The sequence below is a fragment of the Leucoraja erinacea genome, chromosome 28, assembly GCF_028641065.1.
Source record: "Leucoraja erinacea ecotype New England chromosome 28, Leri_hhj_1, whole genome shotgun sequence".
Lineage (NCBI taxonomy): Eukaryota > Metazoa > Chordata > Chondrichthyes > Rajiformes > Rajidae > Leucoraja > Leucoraja erinaceus.
In genome coordinates, this window is record NC_073404.1 from 20,431,646 (window position 1) to 20,452,950 (window position 21,305).

Consider the following 21,305-nt stretch of genomic DNA (forward strand, 5'->3'; position numbering starts at 1 on the left):
ACCAAGAATGGCTCACTGGCATGACTACAGATGTCAGATTGGTTCTGGGTAGGTGACAAGTGAATAAACACAACGAGGAAGATTTTTTTTTCACGGTGAATCTGTACAATTCTTTGCCGCGGAAGGATATGGAGGCCAAGTCAATGGATATTTTTAAGGCAGATAGATAGGTTTTTGATTAGTATGGGTGTCAAGGGTTAAGTGGAGAAGGCAGGAGAATGAGGTTAAGAGGGAGAAATAGAGCAGCCATGATTGAATGACGTAGACTTGATGGGCCGAATGGCATAATTCTGCTCCAACCACCTGACCAAACTATTACAATAGATAAGTACCTATCCCTGTAGAACATAAATCCTCTATTTTTCTGTTTTGTAATTAGCTGTAACCAGTTTCACAACTTTACCTTAATTATTAGATTAAATAATTGAAATCATGAAAAAATAAAAATCACTTGTAATTTAAATTTAAAAAAATCACTGTTGTGATTTTCCATAATATGAAAAAAGGCCAACATAAAATATATGGCTATAAAATATATAAAACGTGTTTCTTTTAATTCATTTCAACACTTTATTTTCACAAGCATTTTGAATAACAATCCCCTAATAATTTGAGTTTTACAATTTGAAAGGCAACACATAACCTCTGAGGTATGAAGTACTTTTTGACATTACGGTTTGCATTTTCAAATGACATTTCGTCAAATAAGCACATACCAGTGATTCGTGTTATATGCTTCTGACAATATTTTTATTTTACAATCATTTACACAATAAAGGCAGTAAAAGAGGAGCAAAACTCATTCTGGAGTGCCCATGTAAATATTAGAATTGAACTTTCATGCGTGCTTTCCCGAACAATGCAAATGGCTTCAATACAATAATACTTTTTTAAATCTGCATATGTGCCTGTATTGATCGCCAAGAATGGTGCCACCCTTTTCAAATTTTTTAAGGAACAAAAAAACAATGAAAAATATTATCTTAAACCAAACAAGTGCAAACCTATTGTTTAGATTTTGGGCTGTGCAATGGAATCTAATGTCTCACATGTGCATTGTGTTCTATGGTACTAGTGTTGTCTACATACCACGATCCACCCAAGAGTTAATACATGTCATTCAAATCATATTTCTTTGGAATGTCACAAAGTGTGAGAACTTATTTAAATGAGTCTTCATTGTGTGGTGAAACCTAGGAGGTACAAAACATCAGAAATACAATTTGCAGAAAAGCTATTGAAGAATGGTATGTTTTTTTGTTTGAAAACCATTTAAACAATTGAAGAATCTGGAGAGTCTGAATTAATTCATGGTTATGCACATGTAAAGACTTTAAGCAATGTTCCTCTGCTTGAATAATGATCATGGCTATTCATACACACATTTAGAATTCCTCATTTTTAGGTGGTATCTGAGATTACTCAAACTAAATTATTGAGTTACAAATTGTGAGGTTTGCGTCACCAAACAAGGAATGACCCATTATGCTCTACGCCATATCAATTGTTGCCCTTCAAACATTTTTATGAACAAAATCTGAATGCTCTGGAACACTGTCTGGTTTCTGCTCCTTTGCGCAACTTTCCATGCATTCTGAAGCAAACTAAAGAAAAATACTCAATACAAATTGATTCGTCTATTTTATCATTGTATTCAAAAATATATCTATGCATTTATCAGCAAATACAAAATATGAACATTTTTCACATTGTCCTGTCTTCACTTCCATGAAAAATGAGTGTCTATATTGTAATTAGGAAATCTTTCATCTTCATAGATTCTGAAAGATTACCTATTGGTTAAAAGATATGCTACTTAGAGCAGCAAGTAATATTGAGATTCCAATGGGACAATCACAAAAAAAACATTAAAAGATCCATATTTTTCATTTCACACAAAATATTTAATACTTTATAAAAGATAAGAATGTAAAATGAGCCAATCAAGCACACTACAAATAGAGGACATAAAGTTTTTTTTTTAAATAGGGAAGTTAGGAATAAGATACAAAGGCAGGTGAAACTTTATCACCAAAGCGAAGCAACTGGGGAGTAAAGTACTAAAGCAATATAAAAGATAAAATAGATGGACATCTGGATACTTAGGGAGTTACTTAAACTTTCAATGACTAACCAAAAATAAAATGATAATCTCACTCAATGTTTAATTTAGCAGCAGAAATGGAAATAATTCACTTTTCTGAAGATGATAAATCATATCCAAGTTGGAACGATGCAACGATGTTTGCAAATGGGTTGACTGAATGTTGATGGAAAACAAATAATTAAAAATGAGTACAGCAGCATTCCAGAATAAAAATAAACAACCAAACACTGCTAACTGTGTGATCGGCATGCACCACGTCAAGGTTTACGTGCACAAGTTTTGGAAATTCCAATGAGGCCATTTATTTTTATGTAATTTCCCAAGGTCAGAAAAGAGCAAAGTTTGGCAAGAGCACCATGCAAAGAAGCTGCCTCCATTAGGAAGGTGGCGAGCTATGAATCATGATAATGGTATAAAATTGGCATTCATCAGGATGGACAGTAATCCAAAATGTATCTTTCAGTATCTCAGTAACTTTCTCCACAGATGGTGCCCGACCTATTGAATATTGTTAGCCATTTTTGTTTTTATCGAAAAAAATTCTCACACTCTGGTGTTAAAAGAATCAATAAGTAAGCTGTTTAGAAAAAACATAGAGGGAAAACAATAAAGGATTGAATATAGTCTGAAGTTTTATTTTACCAACTTTCTCAATTTCAGACTGACTCTTGTGGGGTCAATGATAGATTATGGATGCAAATATTCCTCTGGTACATACATGGAAGTTATCATTCTACATTGTGAGCCTAATGTGCTTCTGCAAAATACTTGTGTATTGGCAACAACCCAACTAATGACTGATGGTAAACAGTGACATCTTCAAAATAAAATTACAAAATGCTGTGATATGCTTACGTAGAATACACTGGAACCATGGCAATGTCTCCGAAATCTCCACACATCCGCTAGTTTGTTCATGTTTTTTTCTAAACTTGTTAATGGAGCAGTATTGCCTGCTATAAAACCTAACAAGGATTCAATCTAATTTTGTTTCAATCAGGAACCAGTTTGTTTTAAAAATCAGTTGCAAATGATAGCTGACAAATTGATTTGAAGGATGTGATCAGTATTGATAGGAAAGGTTGGTGGGTGATTAAGGATTCTAATCCTTCTTTAATGTAGCAACTCCTTACTGAGTCAACCTTGGCTGTGCAAGCATAGGCAAATCAGTACTAACAGCTGGTCAAATATGTAGGGAATGAATTGCCATACTAATTCACATGAGCGATCCATATGCAAAAGTTATAACTCTCGTTAGTATGCCACACATTATCTCATGCACCACATCATATGTAGCGACATAAACATTGACCCGATCATATAGGAGATCAATTTCTCTTTTCAAGAAAATAATTTTCTAAAATCATCTGTAGCCTCTCCCCGAAGAAAAATGCAAGTCTGGGTTAATGGTACTTAAAATTGATTCAATGACATGGAAATTAATACATCAAAAGGTAACCATACCAGCTTGTTCTAATGCTTTTTGCATCATAAGCAAATTTAGTAAAATCATGAGAAATATAAATTTTTAAAAATGTTTATATACAATTTCAATACCCTTTTGTATTAGAAATTGCACTCAATTTTACTTAATTGAATACAGATGAGAGTCTAACTTTATATCATGGATATAACGAGGATGAAGACTGCATATTTATGTATAAAATCAAGAATTGACAGCACACAAATCCCTCTTCAGTCAGCTCACTTAAACATTGGGTGAAGATATCGAGGCACTTCAGTGTCAAGGCACTTTCATATTGATGCTGAGACTCCAGAAGAGCAGAGACTGGGATCTTCAATCCATCTTTTTGTACTGTACCACTTTGCAGTGAGTCCCTGTTGAGGGTCAATACAGAGGCCCATTATTTCTTCCAATGGGTACTCTTGTCCCAGAAAAAGGCCGGTGCTAGACCCAGTTAAGAGGTGAGCAGGACACTTCCTTTAGATTAGTGCTACTTTTGACACTATCAATATAAAAGTGTCTTCAACTAGGAAGGCCCAATGGAGCCACAGACCACAGCCATTCCTGTTGCATAACAAAAGGGACATCATCCTGCAATACAGAAACATTTTAAATTCAAACACCCAAATCAGATGCATCACAATTCATTAAAAGTAGAAAATAAATATCACATTCTTTTAAGTCAGTCAGTGATGGTAAGTCAGAGGGTACCATGGGAAAGCCTGCTTTGATTCTGGGTTAGCTCTCAGTTACTGGCTGAGTTACAGCATTCTGTCCTGTGCAAACCCTCTTCAGTGGTGGTGCACCAGAATATTCATCATCCTCCTCTTCCACAACCTATTGCCAAAAATAGAAGTTGAAGAAAAAAACTCAAAAAGGGTTTGGGAATCGTTTATACATTACAATTATATGATATAAAAATCATAATTCAGATCGAAACACAAATGGAAATAAAACTTCATCCATAAACAGGCTCGGGTGTACTGCCTTTCCATAATCCTGAAGTTCCTGAAGATGAACCTCATCTTCAGCTGTATGATATTAACAACTTTGTATTATAAACATAACTATTATTTAGCCTTTCTGCAAAATTAATGATACTTAATGCAAATGAATATTCACTTTAATTGCATCAAGCTGAACCTTCCCTACACGTGTACCCATGCACACAGTGTATTCGTAGCTTACCTGAGGCTGCAATGGAACCAGTTCTTCTTTTGTGAGCATTGGGGGATCATCTCCTACTTCTGAGGAAGGAAGGGAAGGTTCTGTGAGAGAGAATTAAGAAATTATAACTGTTTTAACCACACTGTCCACTTGCTGCATAAAAATAAAATAGTAGAGCCATTAACAGGAGCAAGGGAACAGTGCAACTTGAGCAAAACAACACAAAATTAGAACTGCAAATTGCCTTCAAAGTAGCTTTTTTACTAATATTTCATCAATAAATTGAAAACATTTTAATAAATAAAAACTATGCTTGCCTGGAGAATTACTGTATCCTTGTTTTGACAGAGGATGTCAATTCCAATGAGTTCTACTTTTGCATGCAAAATGCACATTCCACAATCTGCTCAAAATCTGTCTGCAGAATGCACAATCCAAAACCATGTGCACCTCAACTCTGTGCAGAGGAATCAGGGACATGTCATAACTTGTGTATTTGGCCAGCAATTAATTGCTTCCTTTGTGAAGTCTGCCGAGAATAATCAAGACTGAGCTCCACAACGTTGTATTTCTTTGTTCATACACTGGTAGTGAAGTACAATTCCTGGTGTTACTCTCAATGGGATTCGTTTCATTTTTGAGGTAATGATTGATCCAGACATTTTATAAAGATAAAATAAACTCATCTGAGCTACATGGTTTTCAGGATTAAATGGTCACCCTGGAGATAAGTGACCCACACATTTGTTTCTGGCAAGGTACTTTTAAACCTGCACTGAGCCCCATTCTTGTTCATACATCTTATTAGTATCTAACCCAGTCCTCCCACAACAAGATGGACAGCTTGTGGTTGCACAGTCTTTAAACTACATCACACAATTGATTAGGCAATATAGTCATTAGGCAACTGTGGCAGCCTCTTTTCACACAGCAAGATGCCACGAAGAACAGTAACATCCCATTTACTCCTTTGTCAGCTGAAAGAACAATATTGATCAGAACACCAGGAGAACTTTATGCTCTATTTACACCCAAGGGTACTAGAACAGAGGATTATCCAAATATATGCACTTCACAATTTAGTACTCTCAAACAACTGTTCTAAAGTGTCTCATCATTCTAAATGCCCAATTAATAGTTTGATAGTTCATCCTTATTATAATTAACAAGAACAATAGTTCCCAATGCTCTTCATACCTTCCATTATTTCCTGCCCAAGCATGGGAGGCTGAGAGTCATCTGCTTTAAAATCAGACAGAAGTGTTGGGCTGACAGGCTCACTTTGCTCTGGGCTTGGGCTCGAATTTGTACTGCTGTCCACTTTTACCTGGTAAGCATCCGACAGGGAACTCTGATTACTAGTCTCATCTGAAAAATTAGGAAGGAAAGACATTAAAATCAAATGGAAATGATCATAGGCAGTAAAACAATCCAACAATACAATGTTTCCCGATTAGCTTCAACAACAAATACTTCAATATCATTCTCTAGTTTCTCACCCTACTCCACGGAGAACTAACATCTGCTTGGATATGGGCCCAAGCTGCTCCACTGATTTCAGCATAGATTTAGAGAGCAAATACCAACAATTTAACTTTGTAAGGATTTAGAGGGGACACAAATTCTATTTCCTCTGAATCAAACTATATCCTTCAATAGCCTGAAAACAGAAATCTCAGGACACTGGGAAAACCCTGCCTTGCTCTGTTGAATAGCGCCTGCCTTGCTCTGTTGAATTCTGTTCTTATTGAATGGTACCGTGAGAAACCTCATCTTTCCACTAAGGGGACTAAAATTTAGAGATACATTCGTAAACATGGATCGGCAGTAAACATGTAAGCAGCCCAGAAGTTAATGCGACGTAGACAACATTATTTAACACTCAAAGTTATTTTTTTCCTAATTGTGAGGAGTGGTCATGGAAATGAGGATGGTGCAGATGAATCTGGTCTGTTGTAGCACTCAAGAACGTTTCTTTTACATGACCAAATACAGCAGTTTGCCTTGACGTCACTTATATTATCTAGTTAGGCACAAAAAAACCTTTTGGTTCAATCCAAGGTCAGTGTCATTCCACTGATTTACTGAGTCCCAAAAAGTTGCAAAAAACAGAGAATTGAATTAGAAATTAATAACAAAGGTAATTGCACCTGCCGGCTCAGAGACACTCATCCTACATTTCTGGTTATTTATACAAATTGTCTATTAATTCCAAGCTTCTCTATCATTTTGATCCCGAAACAGGCAGCAAACGTGCTACCAATGCAAGAGTTATTCATGCTTCGATCTTTCACTGCAATGGCATGGCCTTGCTTTCCAAGAGAGTGGACTCTCAAGAAGTTCAAGTAACTGAGACCAGAGCATCTTGTGTATTGCATTCCGCCACATTTAACAAGGCCTGTAACACTGCAGCTACTATATATGTGTAGGAAAGAACTGTAGATGCTGGTTTAAATTGAGGGTAAACACACAATGCTGGAGTATCTCAACGGGACAGGCTGAAGAATGGTCTCAACCCAAAACGTCACCCATTCCTTCTCCCCAGAGATGCTGCCTGTCCTGCTGAGTTATGGGGCTGTCCCACTGTACGAGCTAATTCAACAGTTTCCCCAGATTGGAACTCGGAGAATTACGGTAATAGCCGCTCGTATGCACTCGGGGCTCTTGTGGACATTTTTCAACATGTTGAAAAACTTCTTGAGTCTTTCCGAGCTTACCACGTTTCCCGAGTACCTGCCGTTAGCGTTACGAGCCATTAAGAGATGTCCCGAGCTCCGGCGTACCCGCTCTGTACATTCTACGTACTTACCACGAGTTTGATTTTTTTTTTTTTAACTCTGGAGAGCTCTTGAATTAGCTCGTGCAGTGAGACAGCCCCTTTATTCCAGCATTTTGAAACTACAGGTGCACAACCTTTTAGCCGGAGTTCCGGAAACCGAAAAGCTCCGAAAACCGGACATTTTTTCCAGGATGTCGTCTGCACACCAAAGCTCGCGTTTGGCGCCAAACTTGACCTGAAACGACCCACGGTCAACCCAGGTCTGTACTACTGTAGCGGCTGCCTCCTCCCCGGACACTTAAACATCTGTAAATCATTGCTTAAATGTTAGTTAGTTAGTTTGGAGGGCTTTTATATGGGGGGGGGGGGGGGGGGGGGGAAGGGGTGGCTTAGTCCCCCACCTGGTCGGAGAGGCGGGGAGCAGGCAATGCCTTACCGGGTCGCCGTGCAGTAAGCTCCGGAGCGCTGTGGCCGCCAACTCCCAACATCGCGGAGCTGGGGGCTGCGGGCGTCCGGCCGCGGGCGGCGCGGTTGTAGCTCCGCCCCCGGCAACTCTACCCCTGGCTGCGCGGCGCTCCAAATCCAGCGCCGCTCGCGGCCGGACGCTCGCGCCCGAAGCCCGAGCTCCGCGATGTTGTGTGTCGGCGGCCACAGCGCTCTGGAGCTTACCGCACGGCAACCCGGTAAGGCATTGCCCGCTCCCCGCTGGTATCCCAGCGCTGCAACGCCGCCGACTCCCAACATCGCGGAGCTGGGGCTGCGGGCGTCCGGCCGCGGGCGGCGCTGGATTTGGAGCGCCGCGCAGCCAGGGGTAGAGTTGCCAGGGTCGGAGCTCCAACCGGCGCCGCCCGCGGCCGGACGCCCGCAGCCCCAGCTCCGCGATGTTGGGAGTCGGCGGCCACAGCACTCCGGAGCTTACTGCACGGCGACCCGGTAAGGCATTGCCCACTCCCCGCCTCTCCGACCAGGTAGGGGACTAAGAATTAAAGTTTCCCCCTTCACCCCCCCCACCACATAAAATCCCTCCAAACTAACTGACTAACATTTAAGCAATGATTTACAATGATTCCCCGGTCTCTGGGGAGGAGGAAGCCGCTCCAGACTTTTCAAGCCACCCGCGCTACCTACCTAATCTACGCTAAAAATCTTCCATTCGGAAATCCGAAAAATTCCGAAATCCGAGAAGTGTCTGGTCCCAATGCTTTCGGATAAAAGGTTGTGCACCTGTACTATATATGTAGGAAGAACAACATGGGAATGCCCCAACATAGCAAGCACATGAAATAGCTTCACAGATTACACGGTTTCACAATTCTTCACCAATTGGCATTAGCACCCAAAAACTGATTAAAAGCTCAAATCTCATATGACAAGAAAGGACATCTAATAATATACATTTTTGAGCTACTATATGGTGGGGGTGAATGAGCATGAAAATTCTTAACTGGTGTAATAGTTTCTTTCAGGTGAAGATACCCAATATCTACACTAGGTCTAGCATCACATTGCTACACAAGTCAATACAAAGCTATCAAAAATGATTTTGCACAAATTATTATTAAAAAAAATATTCTTTCCACTTCAACTGACAACAAATCCAATTTCTCAAATATTAGCATTCCTCAAGTAGAGCAAATTACCTCCATATAATCCTTAGAGCACCATAAAAAAAAGTTTGAAATGCACTCACCATTTAGCTCCAGAAGAATAGGAGAGGAACTGTTGTCAGATACAGGCTGCAATGGGAAGCCTTTATCTCCCTTTGTCCCTTTTGATTCAAGATTGCCCTTTGATTTTGATTTCTCCTAAATCAAACGGAAAGGATGCAACAAGGGAAAAGAAACACGAGCAATGCACTTTATTATTCCTCTCATCTTTTCCCCCCCATTGAAACCCATCACAATCATTTCACCCGGAAGGTTGGCAACAAGTGATTTTTTGGCTTTTTAAACTGCATTCAGTGAAAAGAAGGTGCTTTGAAAATTGATAAAAATGATTCCAACTCGAATACTTACATTGTCTTGATGCACTCCCTCACCCACAATCCCACCGCATCAAAGCTTTACATGCCATCAGTTCCCAAAATTGTTTGCTAATGTGCTATCAACTAACTTCACAAATGAATGAATTCTGAGGTGAGAATACAATTCTGTTTCAATTAAAATGCAATACAGACAGCGAAAGTTGCACAAACAAATGGTGTCTGGACTAGCTCAACAAAAGGAACAGTTGAGATAAATTTTAGAATTCCTTCCCAATAAAAACGTAAGAAATTCAAGCAATTACAACCACTTTCTCCTCTAGTTTGCATTCGTATGGGCTTTATACAGAAAAAAACCCTTCCAAATCACACAACAAAAACTTTTTAAAGCAATAATTGTTTCAACAGAGATATAAAACCAAGACATGTTTCTAAAATATGGTTGTAAAAACTTTTTAAAAGACAAGAACCTGAGAAGGAATTCCAGGATCTCAAGATATGGATGGTGAAAGACACAATCACCAGTGGCCGAATGAAACAAGTGGAACTTGCAGTGGAAGACAAGTATCGAAGAGATTGGAAGGATGCACAGTTGACAAAGGGGTGGTCACTGATGCAGTGTTGTTTCTTATCAGTATTTTTTTAATGGGGCGAAAAAAGTCTATGTAGCCTCCGTACAGTAATCAGACACCACAGTTCCTCAAGAACACAGCTGCTACTTTAACTGCAGGTGCCCATTCAAATTGGCAAGTGATTGCTTCTATTGACATGTACAAAGATACTCTATTAAGCAATCTAAGCTAATATCAATTAAAACAGTACAGACAAATTGACAACACTGACGAACATTAACCAGTGCACTTACCAACTGAGTCATTCGGGGAGCTCGGACATCCTTTTGAAAAGAGAAATGGAAAAATAGGAGTCAAGGATAGTGATAAGTGTTTCTCAATTCCTGTAGAGCAAATATATCAGACTTTGATCAGTTATTAAGACCAAGAGCAGAAGGAAATTGAATAATAACAAAAGGCCATGTCGGAAAGCAGAGATACTCTCATGCCAAGTTTCCAATGATTTTACTGAAGGATGCCCCTAGGCACTTTTAGAAAGGTATGAGGAATAGTGTTGTGGAATTAACCCGGCAGGAAATTAATTGATATGTCCAAACCAGTTTATTACATAGCCTTAATACAGAGAGCATATTGACTGGTTGGATCACGGTTGGTTCAATAACTCAAACGCCCAGGAACGAAGAATTGCAAAAAATAGTGAACACTGGCTGCTCAGTCTATCACATGTATTGACTTCCCCACCATTGAAGGGATCTACAGGAGTCGCTGTCTCAGAAAGACACACGTCTCATCATCACAGACCCACACCACCCTGACCACACTCTCATTTCACTCCGGCCATTGGGAATAAAGTATAGGGGCCAGAAAACTGTAAGTTCAGGTTGAGCAGTGGCTTCTTCCCAACATCCATATGGTTGTAAAATATGGTTGTAAAACGACAATCTCCAACTAAGCTCCCAACCTCATAGACTTGGAGACATTGTTCTTATCTTTGCACTATTATTGTTTGTGTTTTTACATATTTAACTTTTTTGATGTGTATTATGGTGTTTACAGAGTACAATGCTTACATATGTTGTGCTGCTGCAAGTAAGAATATTATTATTATGTTTCTGGACATATGACAATTAAACACTCTTGATATTTTAATTTTTACAACAATTAAATGAATGACTATGAGATATAAATAGAAGACTTTTCATCTCCACCTACCTCTTTGGGATCAGTCACTGGTACCCATTTAAATATCCGCAGTGATGTGTCACCGACTGTCACCCACTTCTTCTCCCTGTGGAAGTTCAGAGTTTATAGTATATGTGGTCAATTTATATACATGCTGGATTTCAATAAGTTCCAAACCACATAGAAAAAAAATCCAAAATAGCAAAAAAGCCAACCTAGACAACAATAAATACAAAATAACATCAAGAAATCAGAATTCCCAACATAAATTTCCAAAACAAAATGATAGAATTTGCCACATGTAATAAAAATTGGAAGAATTTTTACACAGTTCTTGCTTTGTATATATTTTTTATTCTAACTAAAGTTTATTTTCGGAAATAAAAAAAATAAAACGTATGGAGAACAAAGCTGGGATTGGCATAGGATTTATGATAAACAGGTGCTTTATGCTTGGCATGGATGGTGGGCTAAAGGGCCTGTTTCCATGTTGTATGATCTATAACACGGAGTGCAGTCACCATCAATATAATCTCACAGCCCACTTTCTGGATACCACATAGATTAAGCAAGAGTAACACATCTCATGAAATGCTGACAACGTTGGCACAGACATCTCAGCAGTTAATGTGGGAGAGAAATCAGCGCTGCAAGTTTTTGGCAACCTTCTCAACAACACTTCGAGATCAGGTGCTCTTGAATTTATAATTCTCTACCCTATGATGCCATCATGTCTCACAGCCACCAAAAACCTTGTAAGCAGTCCAAGAACTTCAACTGTGCGCCGAGGCAATGCACCACCATCTCTTCTTATGCAATGGTCAAGAAGCACATTCCTGCAGGTTGATCGCTGTACAGAATACAACCATTACACAGGATACCCACATTACACGGAGGGGGGGGGACTGAGGATAGAGCGCGGTGATTGGAGAATGAGACGTCCTGGCGGAGCAAAGATCATCAAGGGGAGCTTGAATCGGCCGTCCGCGCGGCTCGGCTGGCCATGGGATCTTCCACCGCCAGATTGCTGTGTCAAGGCGATCGAGGCTCCCGATATTGAAGCCCCCGCGAACGGGACGATTTAAGCCCCACGATTCGGGGTGAACAAAGCTGCTGTCGCTGGAGTTTGGAGTCGGTCACCAACCAGGTCAACTCCCGGTGTTACCGTCCACAGGGCCCATGGCCGAAGCCTCGCGTGTGCACATGCACATGCGCTCGTGGCCGCCGAGCAATTGTGTGTCCCCCCCATGTTGTTATAGCGATTTCTGTGCCTGGTAAGGTGTGAAAACGACCAAGCAAAGCAGAGGATGGTCAAGGAAATGTAGAATGGTTCATTGACCACCAGGGGCGCTGGGGAGATGGCAGCCCTGCCGGCAGTCTGTTCGTTTTTTCTTTCTATTTGTTATTTTTTAGTTTGTTAAAAGTTGGTTTTAATGTTCTTCGGTTTGTTTAATGTGGGCAGGATGGGGAATGGGGGGAAATCGGGGGAAACTTTTTTCAAGTTCTTACCTTCCCGGAGATGTGATCAATTTTCGGATCACATTCTCCGGGTTCTGCGGCCTACCATCGCTGGAGCTGGGAACCGCCTCGGACTATCGTGTGCCCCACCACGGGCGCGGACTTAACATCGGAGCGGATCCCTTGCCTGGAATCTCTCCCACCGAGACCACCGTGGACTTACCATCAAGGGCTTGCGGTCTCGGGAGAGGTTAGTCGGGAGCTCCAACGCTGCGGAAGGCTCGACCAGCCCCGACGCGAGGTTTGATCGCCCGGCACGGGGCTGACATTCCCCCGATGCAGGAGCTGAACGCCTCGGTGCGGAGGGCCTGAACGCCACGGGCTACGGGAGTCAAGACCATCCCGTCAACGGAGGGCTTGAGGCCCCCGACCGAGGAAGAACATAAGGAAGGACTTGAACTTTATTTCGCCGTCCATCACAGTGAGGAATGTGTAGGAGTCACTGTGGTGGATGTTCATGTTAAAATGTGTTTTTGAGTGATTTGTTGCTTTTAATTGTATGACTGACCTGGCCAATGAAATTCCTCGTATGTTGTAAAACAGACTTGGTATAAAGTGTGATTCTGATTCTGTTTCTGATTGTTAGCTGAGGGGATGATGCAAACGAGGCTTACAATCAGTAAAAATGTAATCAGGTGGACAGTGAATCTAGTCGGAGAACTAGGATGGGAGAGGAAGGGAGAGAGAGGGCTACTTGAAGCTGCCCAAGCGAATTATAAGGCGCTTTACATTGGACCTCAGCCTGACAGTTTTAGGAGGCCCAGGACAGAAAGGTGAGTATGGGAATTGGAGGGGGAGTTAAAGTGTTTAGCAAGCGGGAGATCGCGTAGACATGGGCAGACTGAGCCGCAGGTAGATCCCCAACGCGCCCCCCCACCCCCTGCAGAGCGACAGGAAATCCCACCCCCTCACTGACCTGTCGGCGCTGTGACGCGGTTGCCAGAGGAACCGAGACCTGTCACCCCTTACAATTGGCCGAGAGAAACGTCAATCACCCGCGCTCTCCCGTCACTTCCGCTGTCACATTGGATCGCTCCCGCCCGACCTCATCTTTCCCTTCAATAAGAAGAAAGTATTTATCGGAAACCTCCTCACCATTTTCGGACTTTCTCTATCGCGGCCATAACCTTTTTGATGTCATCTTTGGCCCGGCTGCGAGTCTCCGCTCTAACCGACCGTCCCGACATTTTTTCATCCGCGATCTTCTTCGCCAAAAAAAAACTTTTTATTCGCTTTCCCGACGAGCGCGGTCCAGTCCCGCTCCCGGCCTCGCTCTGCGCATGCGCTCGGCGTCACCCTGACGCAGGGCTGGCACGTGGCTGGCACACGTCATCACGACCTTCCCGCAAGGTTATTGACATATTACAAGAAATGCCTGATTGATTTGCACCGAGTTTATACTTATGCAACAACTGCTCGCTAATACATGGCTTACACAAGCTTTGCACAAACATGGAAATAGGTGGGAACCAGATAGTGGAGAGATTAGGAAATGTTGGTCGGAAACTTCTTGCAATTCTTAGCATCATGCTAATATTGTTCATATACTTAATAAAACGTGATTAGCCACATTAAAAAAAATCTATCAAGTAAATGTTAAACAAGACAATTGGCCAAATATTTTAACATGTTTATCATGATAGATACCGCTGGAAATATGCTTTTATTTCGCATGTTTTAATACGGGATGTTAACACATTTCATATTGCAAAATATTTACGAATATAAATATGATGATGTTTCAAAATCAATCATCAGGTGATTGATCAGCATGTCTATTCTCCATCTTTATAACCTGACACGTTTGCCAAGTAAGTTTGAGAAAGTTCACATGTGATTCCCCGGGATCGAACGTGTAAGAAGAAACTGCATATGGCGGTTTAAACCAAAGATAGACACAAAAAACTGGAGTAACTCAGCGGGACAGGCTAGCATCTCTGGAGAAAAGGAATTGGTGACGTTTTGGATCGAGGCACTTCTTCAGACTCATTCCTTCTCTCCAGAGATGCTGCCTGTCCCGCTGAGTTACTCCAGCTTTTTGTGTCTACCCTCAGGATCGAAGATGACTTGCTTTCAATCCAGACTCTGGGTTCTGACTGGAGGCAATAGGAGTAGGCCATTTGGCCCTTAGAGCCAGCACCGCCATTCAATGTGATCATGGCTAATCATCCACAATCAGTACTCCATTCCTGCCTTCTCCCCATATCCCCTGACTCTGCTATCTTTATGAGCCCTATCAAGCTCTCTCTTGAAAGTATCCAGAGAACCGGCCTCCACCTCCCTCTGAGGCAGAAAATTCCACAGACTCACAACTCTGTGTGTGAAAAAGTGTTTCCTCATCTCTGTTCTAAATGCCTTATCCCTTATTCTTAAACTGTGGCCCCTGGTTCTGGACTCCCCCAACATTATCCCTTGGTTTCCTGCCTCTAGCGTGTCCAAGCCCTTAATAATCTTATATGTTTCAATAAGATCCCCTCTCATCCTAAATTCCAGAGTATACAAGCCCAGCCGCTCCATTCTCTCAGCCCCGCCACCCTGGGAATTAACCTTGTGAACCTACACTCCCTCAATAGCAAGAATGTCCTTCCTTGTCAATGAGGTTGATGTGGGACAATAAGAATATCCTTGATGGGACTGAAGGTCTAGTGGTACAGCAGATATGTCTGCTGCTTAACAGCTCCAGCAAGTTTGCTGCTGATCTTGGGTGTTTTTATGTGGAGTTGGCATGACATCCCAAAGATGTGGTACTAAGTTAATTAGCAACTGTGAATTATCCCTTGGTGAATGTCAATGCCAGAAACAAATAAAGGAGAGCTGATGGCCGTGTAAAAATAATATTTTGCAGAAATACAAAGAAATAAGGAGGAATGCGGTGTTGCGACTATTTCCCTGGAAACTGGCAGATATTGCTGGGCATGCGTTAACTCGTTAACATCCAGCCCACAGCCACCAATGGGCTGTTTCCTTGATCACCGTTACTTTTTTGCCTATCTTTCATTCATTGGTTCTATATCTCTCTATATCACCGTCTATATCTCTCATTTCCCTTTCCCGTCTCTCAATCTGAAGAAGGGTCTTGACCACAAACATTGCCTATTCTTTTTCTCCAGAGATGCTGCCTGACCCGCTGAGTTGCTCCAGTTTCTGCAGTTTGACAATTGTTTAGGAAGGAACTGCAGTTGCTGGTTTATACCAAAGATAGACACAAAATGCTGAAGTAACTCAGCGGGACAGGCAGCATCTCCCAGAGAGAAGGAATGGGTGGCGTGTCAGGTCGAGACCCTTCTTCAGAGTGAGAGTCAGGGGAAAGGGAAACTAGAGAGATAAACGGGGTGGGTGTGAAAACGGCAGATCAAAGCAGACGATGCTAAGGAGATGTAGAATGGTTCATTGTTAGCTGAGGGAAGGTGACAAGGGGACATACAATCAGTAAAATTAATCAGAAAGACAGTGAACTAGTCGGGGAACTGAATCTGAAGAAACGTCACCTATTCCTTTTCTCCAAAGATGCTGCCTGACCCGCTGAGTGAGTTACTCCAGCATTTTGGTGCCCAAGTCAGTGCAGTTTGACAATTGTTTCTTGGTCGGTTGAGCTGTCACTCGGAATAATGTGGGCGGAACTGAGTGAAGATTTTCACGCGCATTTGTTAGTACTGTACATACGTGTTCATGAGGCGCTGTCTTCGATGGGCGGTAGATTCAGGCGGGTATCAGTCGGGATGAGGTTCCGCCCCGCTGATGTGGGCCGGACAAGATGGCGCTGGTGTGTGCCGGCCAGAGTGTACTGATGTACCGTGGCCGGGACATGGGGGACCGGACAAAGAAAGTTATCGTTGGCAGCAGCAGCCTGAGGTGCGGCCGGGGTCCGGGGAATAACCCGGGATCCACGGCAGCAATTGTTCGGCAAAGGTCATTTGGCCGTTCGGGAACCAACGGCCGGCGAGCACCGCCGGGTGGGCGCAGTGTGGGGGGCGCGCCTTCATCTTGCCCTCTTGCAGTGAGTCTGGTGCAGTGTGTCCAGAGAAGGGCGATGTCCGCAAAGTTGGCGCCGTTGCTGCCACTGTTACCTGTCAGAAACAGTGCCAGATGGGGACCGGCAAAAGCTGGTGGCCGCAAAGTGGAATTCCTCTCCGAAATCCTCGCTGTGTTGCCCTTCTACCCAACACGGCTAAAATCTGCGACGGTTTGCCCAGCTGGGATACTAAGCAAAGAATGCCCTTCATTGAAGCCAAGTGAAATGGGTGGAAGAACGGAATTTCTAATGACTGCTGACTGCGGGCCTTTGGTTGATACCCTCAGTTTCAGTCATACTCGAACAACTATAAGACTTGCCAACTGTGCAAATGGTTGGTCCTGTCATACTTTGACTTTTCAGGAGGTGAATGACAAATGCCATAATGGTCTTTCGATCCAGATGTTTCAGCAGTTATTCAGCTCAAATACTTGTGCGTTTCTTCTGGACGGTAGGCAACATCTTCATCGTCGTTATTCTAGCATCAATTCATTGCAGCAATGCAGAATGTATGGCTACTATAAGAATGATAAGAGTTATTTTGGTGAAAATAATGCTGTCCCTCTTCCACGAGGGAACAGCACAATATACTATGAAATTTTGAAAGTGTCTCCAAATGCTACACATAGTCAGATCAAGTCTGCTTACTACAAGCAATCATTCATTTACCATCCAGATAGAAATGCAGGCAGTGAGGTGGCAGCATTGAGGTTTACTGAAATCAATGAAGCATATTCAGTTTTGGGCTCTGTGAGCCTCAGGAAAAAGTACGATCGAGGAATTCTGACTCCTGCAGATTTGCATGTTGGTAAAAAACTTTCAAACAAACCCCGAGTCTCAACAGTAAAACAAGCACAGGCTGAAAGTTCCGAAGATACGTTAAATGATGGGAAATCAAAGTTCAATTTCGATGAGTTCTACAAGGCTCATTATGGAAAACAACTGGAGATGGAGCAGTTACTTCGCTTGAGAAGAGAGCAGCATCGCAAAAATAGGGAAAACTTGGAAAGAAGATGGAATCTTCAAAAGCTAATGGAGATGACAGTGACTCTTATGGCTATTACAGGATTTGTGATCTTGTTCAGTTTCAGAAGCAAATAAATGAATGTTAAGTTTCTGTAGGAATTTTTAATTCAAGATTACAAGTGCTGTCATATTAGCCGCAATTCATAAATCCACCCATGGTTGCAGTAGTTACTGAGTTCTTATAATTACTGCAAGGTATTTTACTGCTGCAATCATGTGAACCTTTGAGGGGGATAAAACAATGCAAATGCTGGAAATATGAAAATAAACTGGCATATAGAGTAGGCCAGATAATGTCTGTAAAGTAGCAAGGAATTGTTCTGAAATGGTGCTTTTATTCTTTACATACTCAGGCTGACCTGTGTATAACTAACAACTTTTGCCATAAACATTTTTTCTTGATTCTTTTAATATTGCTAGTTTTTTATATTCATATTTCATTTGCATATATAAAAAAATAACCATGCTTACGATGCAGCAGAAAATAGACTTTGAAAGCAACAGTTATTTTACATCGAAGATAGACACAAAATGCTGGAGTAACTCAACGGGTCAGGCAGCATCTCTGGATGCTAGAAAAGGATTAGGTGACGTTTCGGGTTGAGACCCTTCTTCAGACCGAGTTAGGGGAGAGGAATACTAGAGATTTGAAGAGGTTCATGTATCATATATCTAGTTTCCCTCTCCCCTGACTGTCAGTCTGAAGATGGTCTCGACCCGAAATTGCACCTAATCCTTTTCTCCAGAGATGCTGCCTGACCCGCTGAGTTACTTTGTGTCTATTTTCAGTGTAAACCAGCATCTGCAGTTCCTTTTTACAGTTATTTTTCATCAGCTGGTTGCTGAAAGGGAAAGGCTTAGCATGTATTTTATACAGTAACTACAATGTCAATGTATCGCTATTCATTATTTTATCATTTCTATACTCTCTCTTTTCACACGTCTCAGGTTACAGATTACTTCTAACAACCTTACAGAGGTAGTTGCAGTTTCAGTGAGCTTTTATCCTTTAAACCCACTGGTTGAAAATATCTAATTATTTTATCAAAAACTTTCAATCTTACTCTTATGCCTGACTACACTTAATTTTACACACTTCACTTTACCTAGCCATGTACAATCCCACTTTGGTACTGTTGCCTTTAGGTTCTCTGGACTCTAAGCTCTGAGATTCCCTCAAATCTCCTCTACCTCTTGATCTTTAAAACCTACCTTACTGACAAACCTTTTAGTTGCCTGCCAAAAGTGTTATTTGATATCAAATTTTATTTGAACACCTTAGAAACTTTTCCTACATTAAAGATATTACCGATGTGCAGGTTGTCCATTAAACATGAATTGGTGGGTTGCAAGTATATATTTCTTGGTGCAGTCACATTTGAAACTTCAATGTTAGGAGATGTACATCGCTGAAGGAATAAAAACAGATAACGAGTATAGTTAATGATGTGATGCATGGATTGAACATTCAATTGGATGAGCCATTTAGTATTTTGATGCTGTTCTAACATTCTGTAAATCATGACTGCTTTGTGCCGGAGATATAATTGCCTGCATTTGTTCTATAAACCTTATTACCTTGCCAACACAACCTTAATTTTGGAGAATTTCAGTGGCCTCAGTAAGCCCAATCTTACTGGGAACAAGAATTAACCATCCCATCTGCTTTCCTAATATTTCTAAATGGCCAAGTTTCATTTTTAAAGTAGTACCCTCTTTTCTGAACTCAGCACCAGAAGAAAAATGTTCCCGGTATTTTATTTATCAAATTTCTGTGCTCTTTGAAGCACAGTTTAAATCGTTCTCCCATCATTTTAATGAAATCATTTCTAATAATAGAATCACAAGTACAAACCAAGTAAACATTTTCCATGATTTATATTTCTTTCAACAAGTACTGCTATAACGCAACAATGTGTGTCTAAGAAATCTTGTGTTATAGAAAATTACATTAGTAAAAAATTGTGTCAATGGGAGAAAAGGGGGTTAGGTGCTAGAGAAGTTTATACTTGCAATAACAACGTTTTTTCCCTGCAAGATTTTCAAAAACAAAGGTATTTTTAATAGCTTTGTTTATTGCTGTTACCGCAAGCTAAAAAATACTTAAAGCTATATGGTCACATTGTTTATTGACGTATCATTGAACAAGCTGTCAATAGAAGCTATTGCTTGTCAATTTCAATGGGCACCAATGGTGAAACAAACAGATTGCATTAAAAGACAATAGTGTCTAATTACGGTGGGGAGGTTGTATTGAAACTAATTTATTTTCTCCTACCTGACTTTATTCCAAGACAGGTATTTTTTCTGCTTGGCAATTGGCAAATTAATTTCAACTGCTCCTCCAGTTCCTGAACTAAATCATCTTACATTCAATTTGGCCCATGTAATGCAAATAGTGTCCCCAGATTCATCAATCGGATTTTATCCAATTTATGGTATGCAAAACTAACATACTTCATGGGCCAAAAGCAAATGCAGTTTTCTAGAGGGGTTCCTTTTAAGTTAAGCATAACTTGTTCACTTTCCGTTCCAATTTTCGATACATAAAGGGCAACATTACAAAATCTTGCAGACAGGCCATAAAGCAATCAAGTTTGACACAAGAAAGGTACAAGGTTTAAAACGTTTCACTGTTCACGTTAACTTCATTGGATCTAAGGTAAGTTTTACATTTTTATCCTTTTCAAAATAGCTAACACCATTGTAGCCAGTGTAATCTGTTTCACTTTATAATACTTGCATTCTCCTAATTCCGGGCACTGGATCACTCTCTAATTTGTCTATGGTTAGTGGCTGCATCTTAAGCTAATGTAATCCTTAAAGCCAAGAATTCACACCTTAAACTGTTTCTATATCTTTCCTCTTTTCATGCACTAAACAACTGAGCAATCCTTTGGTCATCTGGCTTAACAATTCCTCATCTTCTTGCATATGGCGTGCACAGCCTAAAGTTGTAGGTCAAGGGTAGACATCCAGTCCAGGACAGCATCAGTTGCTGGGTGGATGGCTTCGATACCAGCAGGGAAAAGCCTCAGTGAGCAATTCCTTATGACTAAATGTCATATTTTGTCATAAAAGATTCTTGTTAAGTACCGGGAGTTTTTTGCTACATAAAGTTGCCTTGGAGAAGTATAAGTTGTATATTTTTTGCTGGTTTATGTGCTTTTATTTTGGAAGCCACTGGTTAGAAAATTTCATTTTCCTGAGGTTGTTACCTGATTAGTGGATAAATCCTAAATTAGTCAGGATTCATGTCAGAATAACGGAAGCATGGATTTACCGTTTCTGTATAATCTCTATGTTTTCATCTTTCTGGTTTACATTGTTAAGTCTTCTGAAATTAATAAACATATATATATTATTTCCCCAGAAGTGTAGGTAATTTGCACAGCTGTGTAAGATCTAAGGTGAAGGACATTCTTACAGGGATTGCTGGCAACTTTTCTTACAAAGCACATGTTGGAAATGGATGGCGTTAATGCACAGAAGAATG

The 21,305-nt window shown here is 41.0% G+C and overlaps 2 protein-coding genes across 7 annotated transcripts; one reads left to right on the forward strand and one right to left on the reverse strand.

The window, feature by feature from the left end:
- Positions 1 to 546: 546 nt before the first annotated feature.
- Positions 547 to 16,549, reverse strand: LOC129710752 (B-cell CLL/lymphoma 7 protein family member B-like). Of its 6 annotated transcripts, XM_055657969.1 has the most exons (8): positions 13,867 to 14,302; positions 11,284 to 11,359; positions 10,365 to 10,394; positions 9,209 to 9,323; positions 5,937 to 6,107; positions 4,761 to 4,840; positions 4,284 to 4,409; positions 547 to 4,163 (listed from the first exon to the last, which is right to left on the reverse strand). In XM_055657969.1, exons 1-7 carry the CDS (start codon positions 13,956 to 13,958, stop codon positions 4,311 to 4,313), a joined length of 663 nt encoding a protein of 220 aa, XP_055513944.1. In that variant the 5' UTR covers positions 13,959 to 14,302; the 3' UTR covers positions 547 to 4,163; positions 4,284 to 4,310. The 6 variants fall into 6 exon arrangements, with proteins under 6 accessions (XP_055513944.1, XP_055513949.1, XP_055513948.1 ...); XM_055657974.1 differs by lacking the exon at positions 13,867 to 14,302 and adding an exon at positions 16,435 to 16,549 and having other exon boundaries at positions 547 to 4,409; positions 9,209 to 9,320; XM_055657973.1 differs by lacking the exon at positions 13,867 to 14,302 and adding an exon at positions 16,435 to 16,549 and having other exon boundaries at positions 547 to 4,409.
- On the forward strand, positions 16,526 to 19,783 carry LOC129710751 (uncharacterized). Its single transcript, XM_055657967.1, has one exon. The coding sequence runs from the start codon at positions 16,526 to 16,528 to the stop codon at positions 17,882 to 17,884; it is 1,359 nt and encodes a 452-aa protein (XP_055513942.1). The 3' UTR covers positions 17,885 to 19,783.
- The last annotated feature ends 1,522 nt before the right edge of the window (positions 19,784 to 21,305 follow it).

Excerpts from the sequence above, each read along its gene's own strand:
- LOC129710752 (XM_055657969.1), bottom strand. The coding sequence starts at position 13,958 with ATGTCGGGACGGTCGGTTAGAGCGGAGACTCGCAGCCGGGCCAAAGAT. Across the intron at positions 4,841-5,936 it reads TGGGCAGGAAATAATGGAAG|AACCTTCCCTTCCTTCCTCA; the intron begins GTATGAAGAGCA and ends TCTCTCTCACAG. Across the intron at positions 4,410-4,760 it reads TGGTTCCATTGCAGCCTCAG|GTTGTGGAAGAGGAGGATGA; the intron begins GTAAGCTACGAA and ends TTTTGGCAATAG.
- LOC129710751 (XM_055657967.1), top strand. The coding sequence starts at position 16,526 with ATGGCGCTGGTGTGTGCCGGCCAGAGTGTACTGATGTACCGTGGCCGG.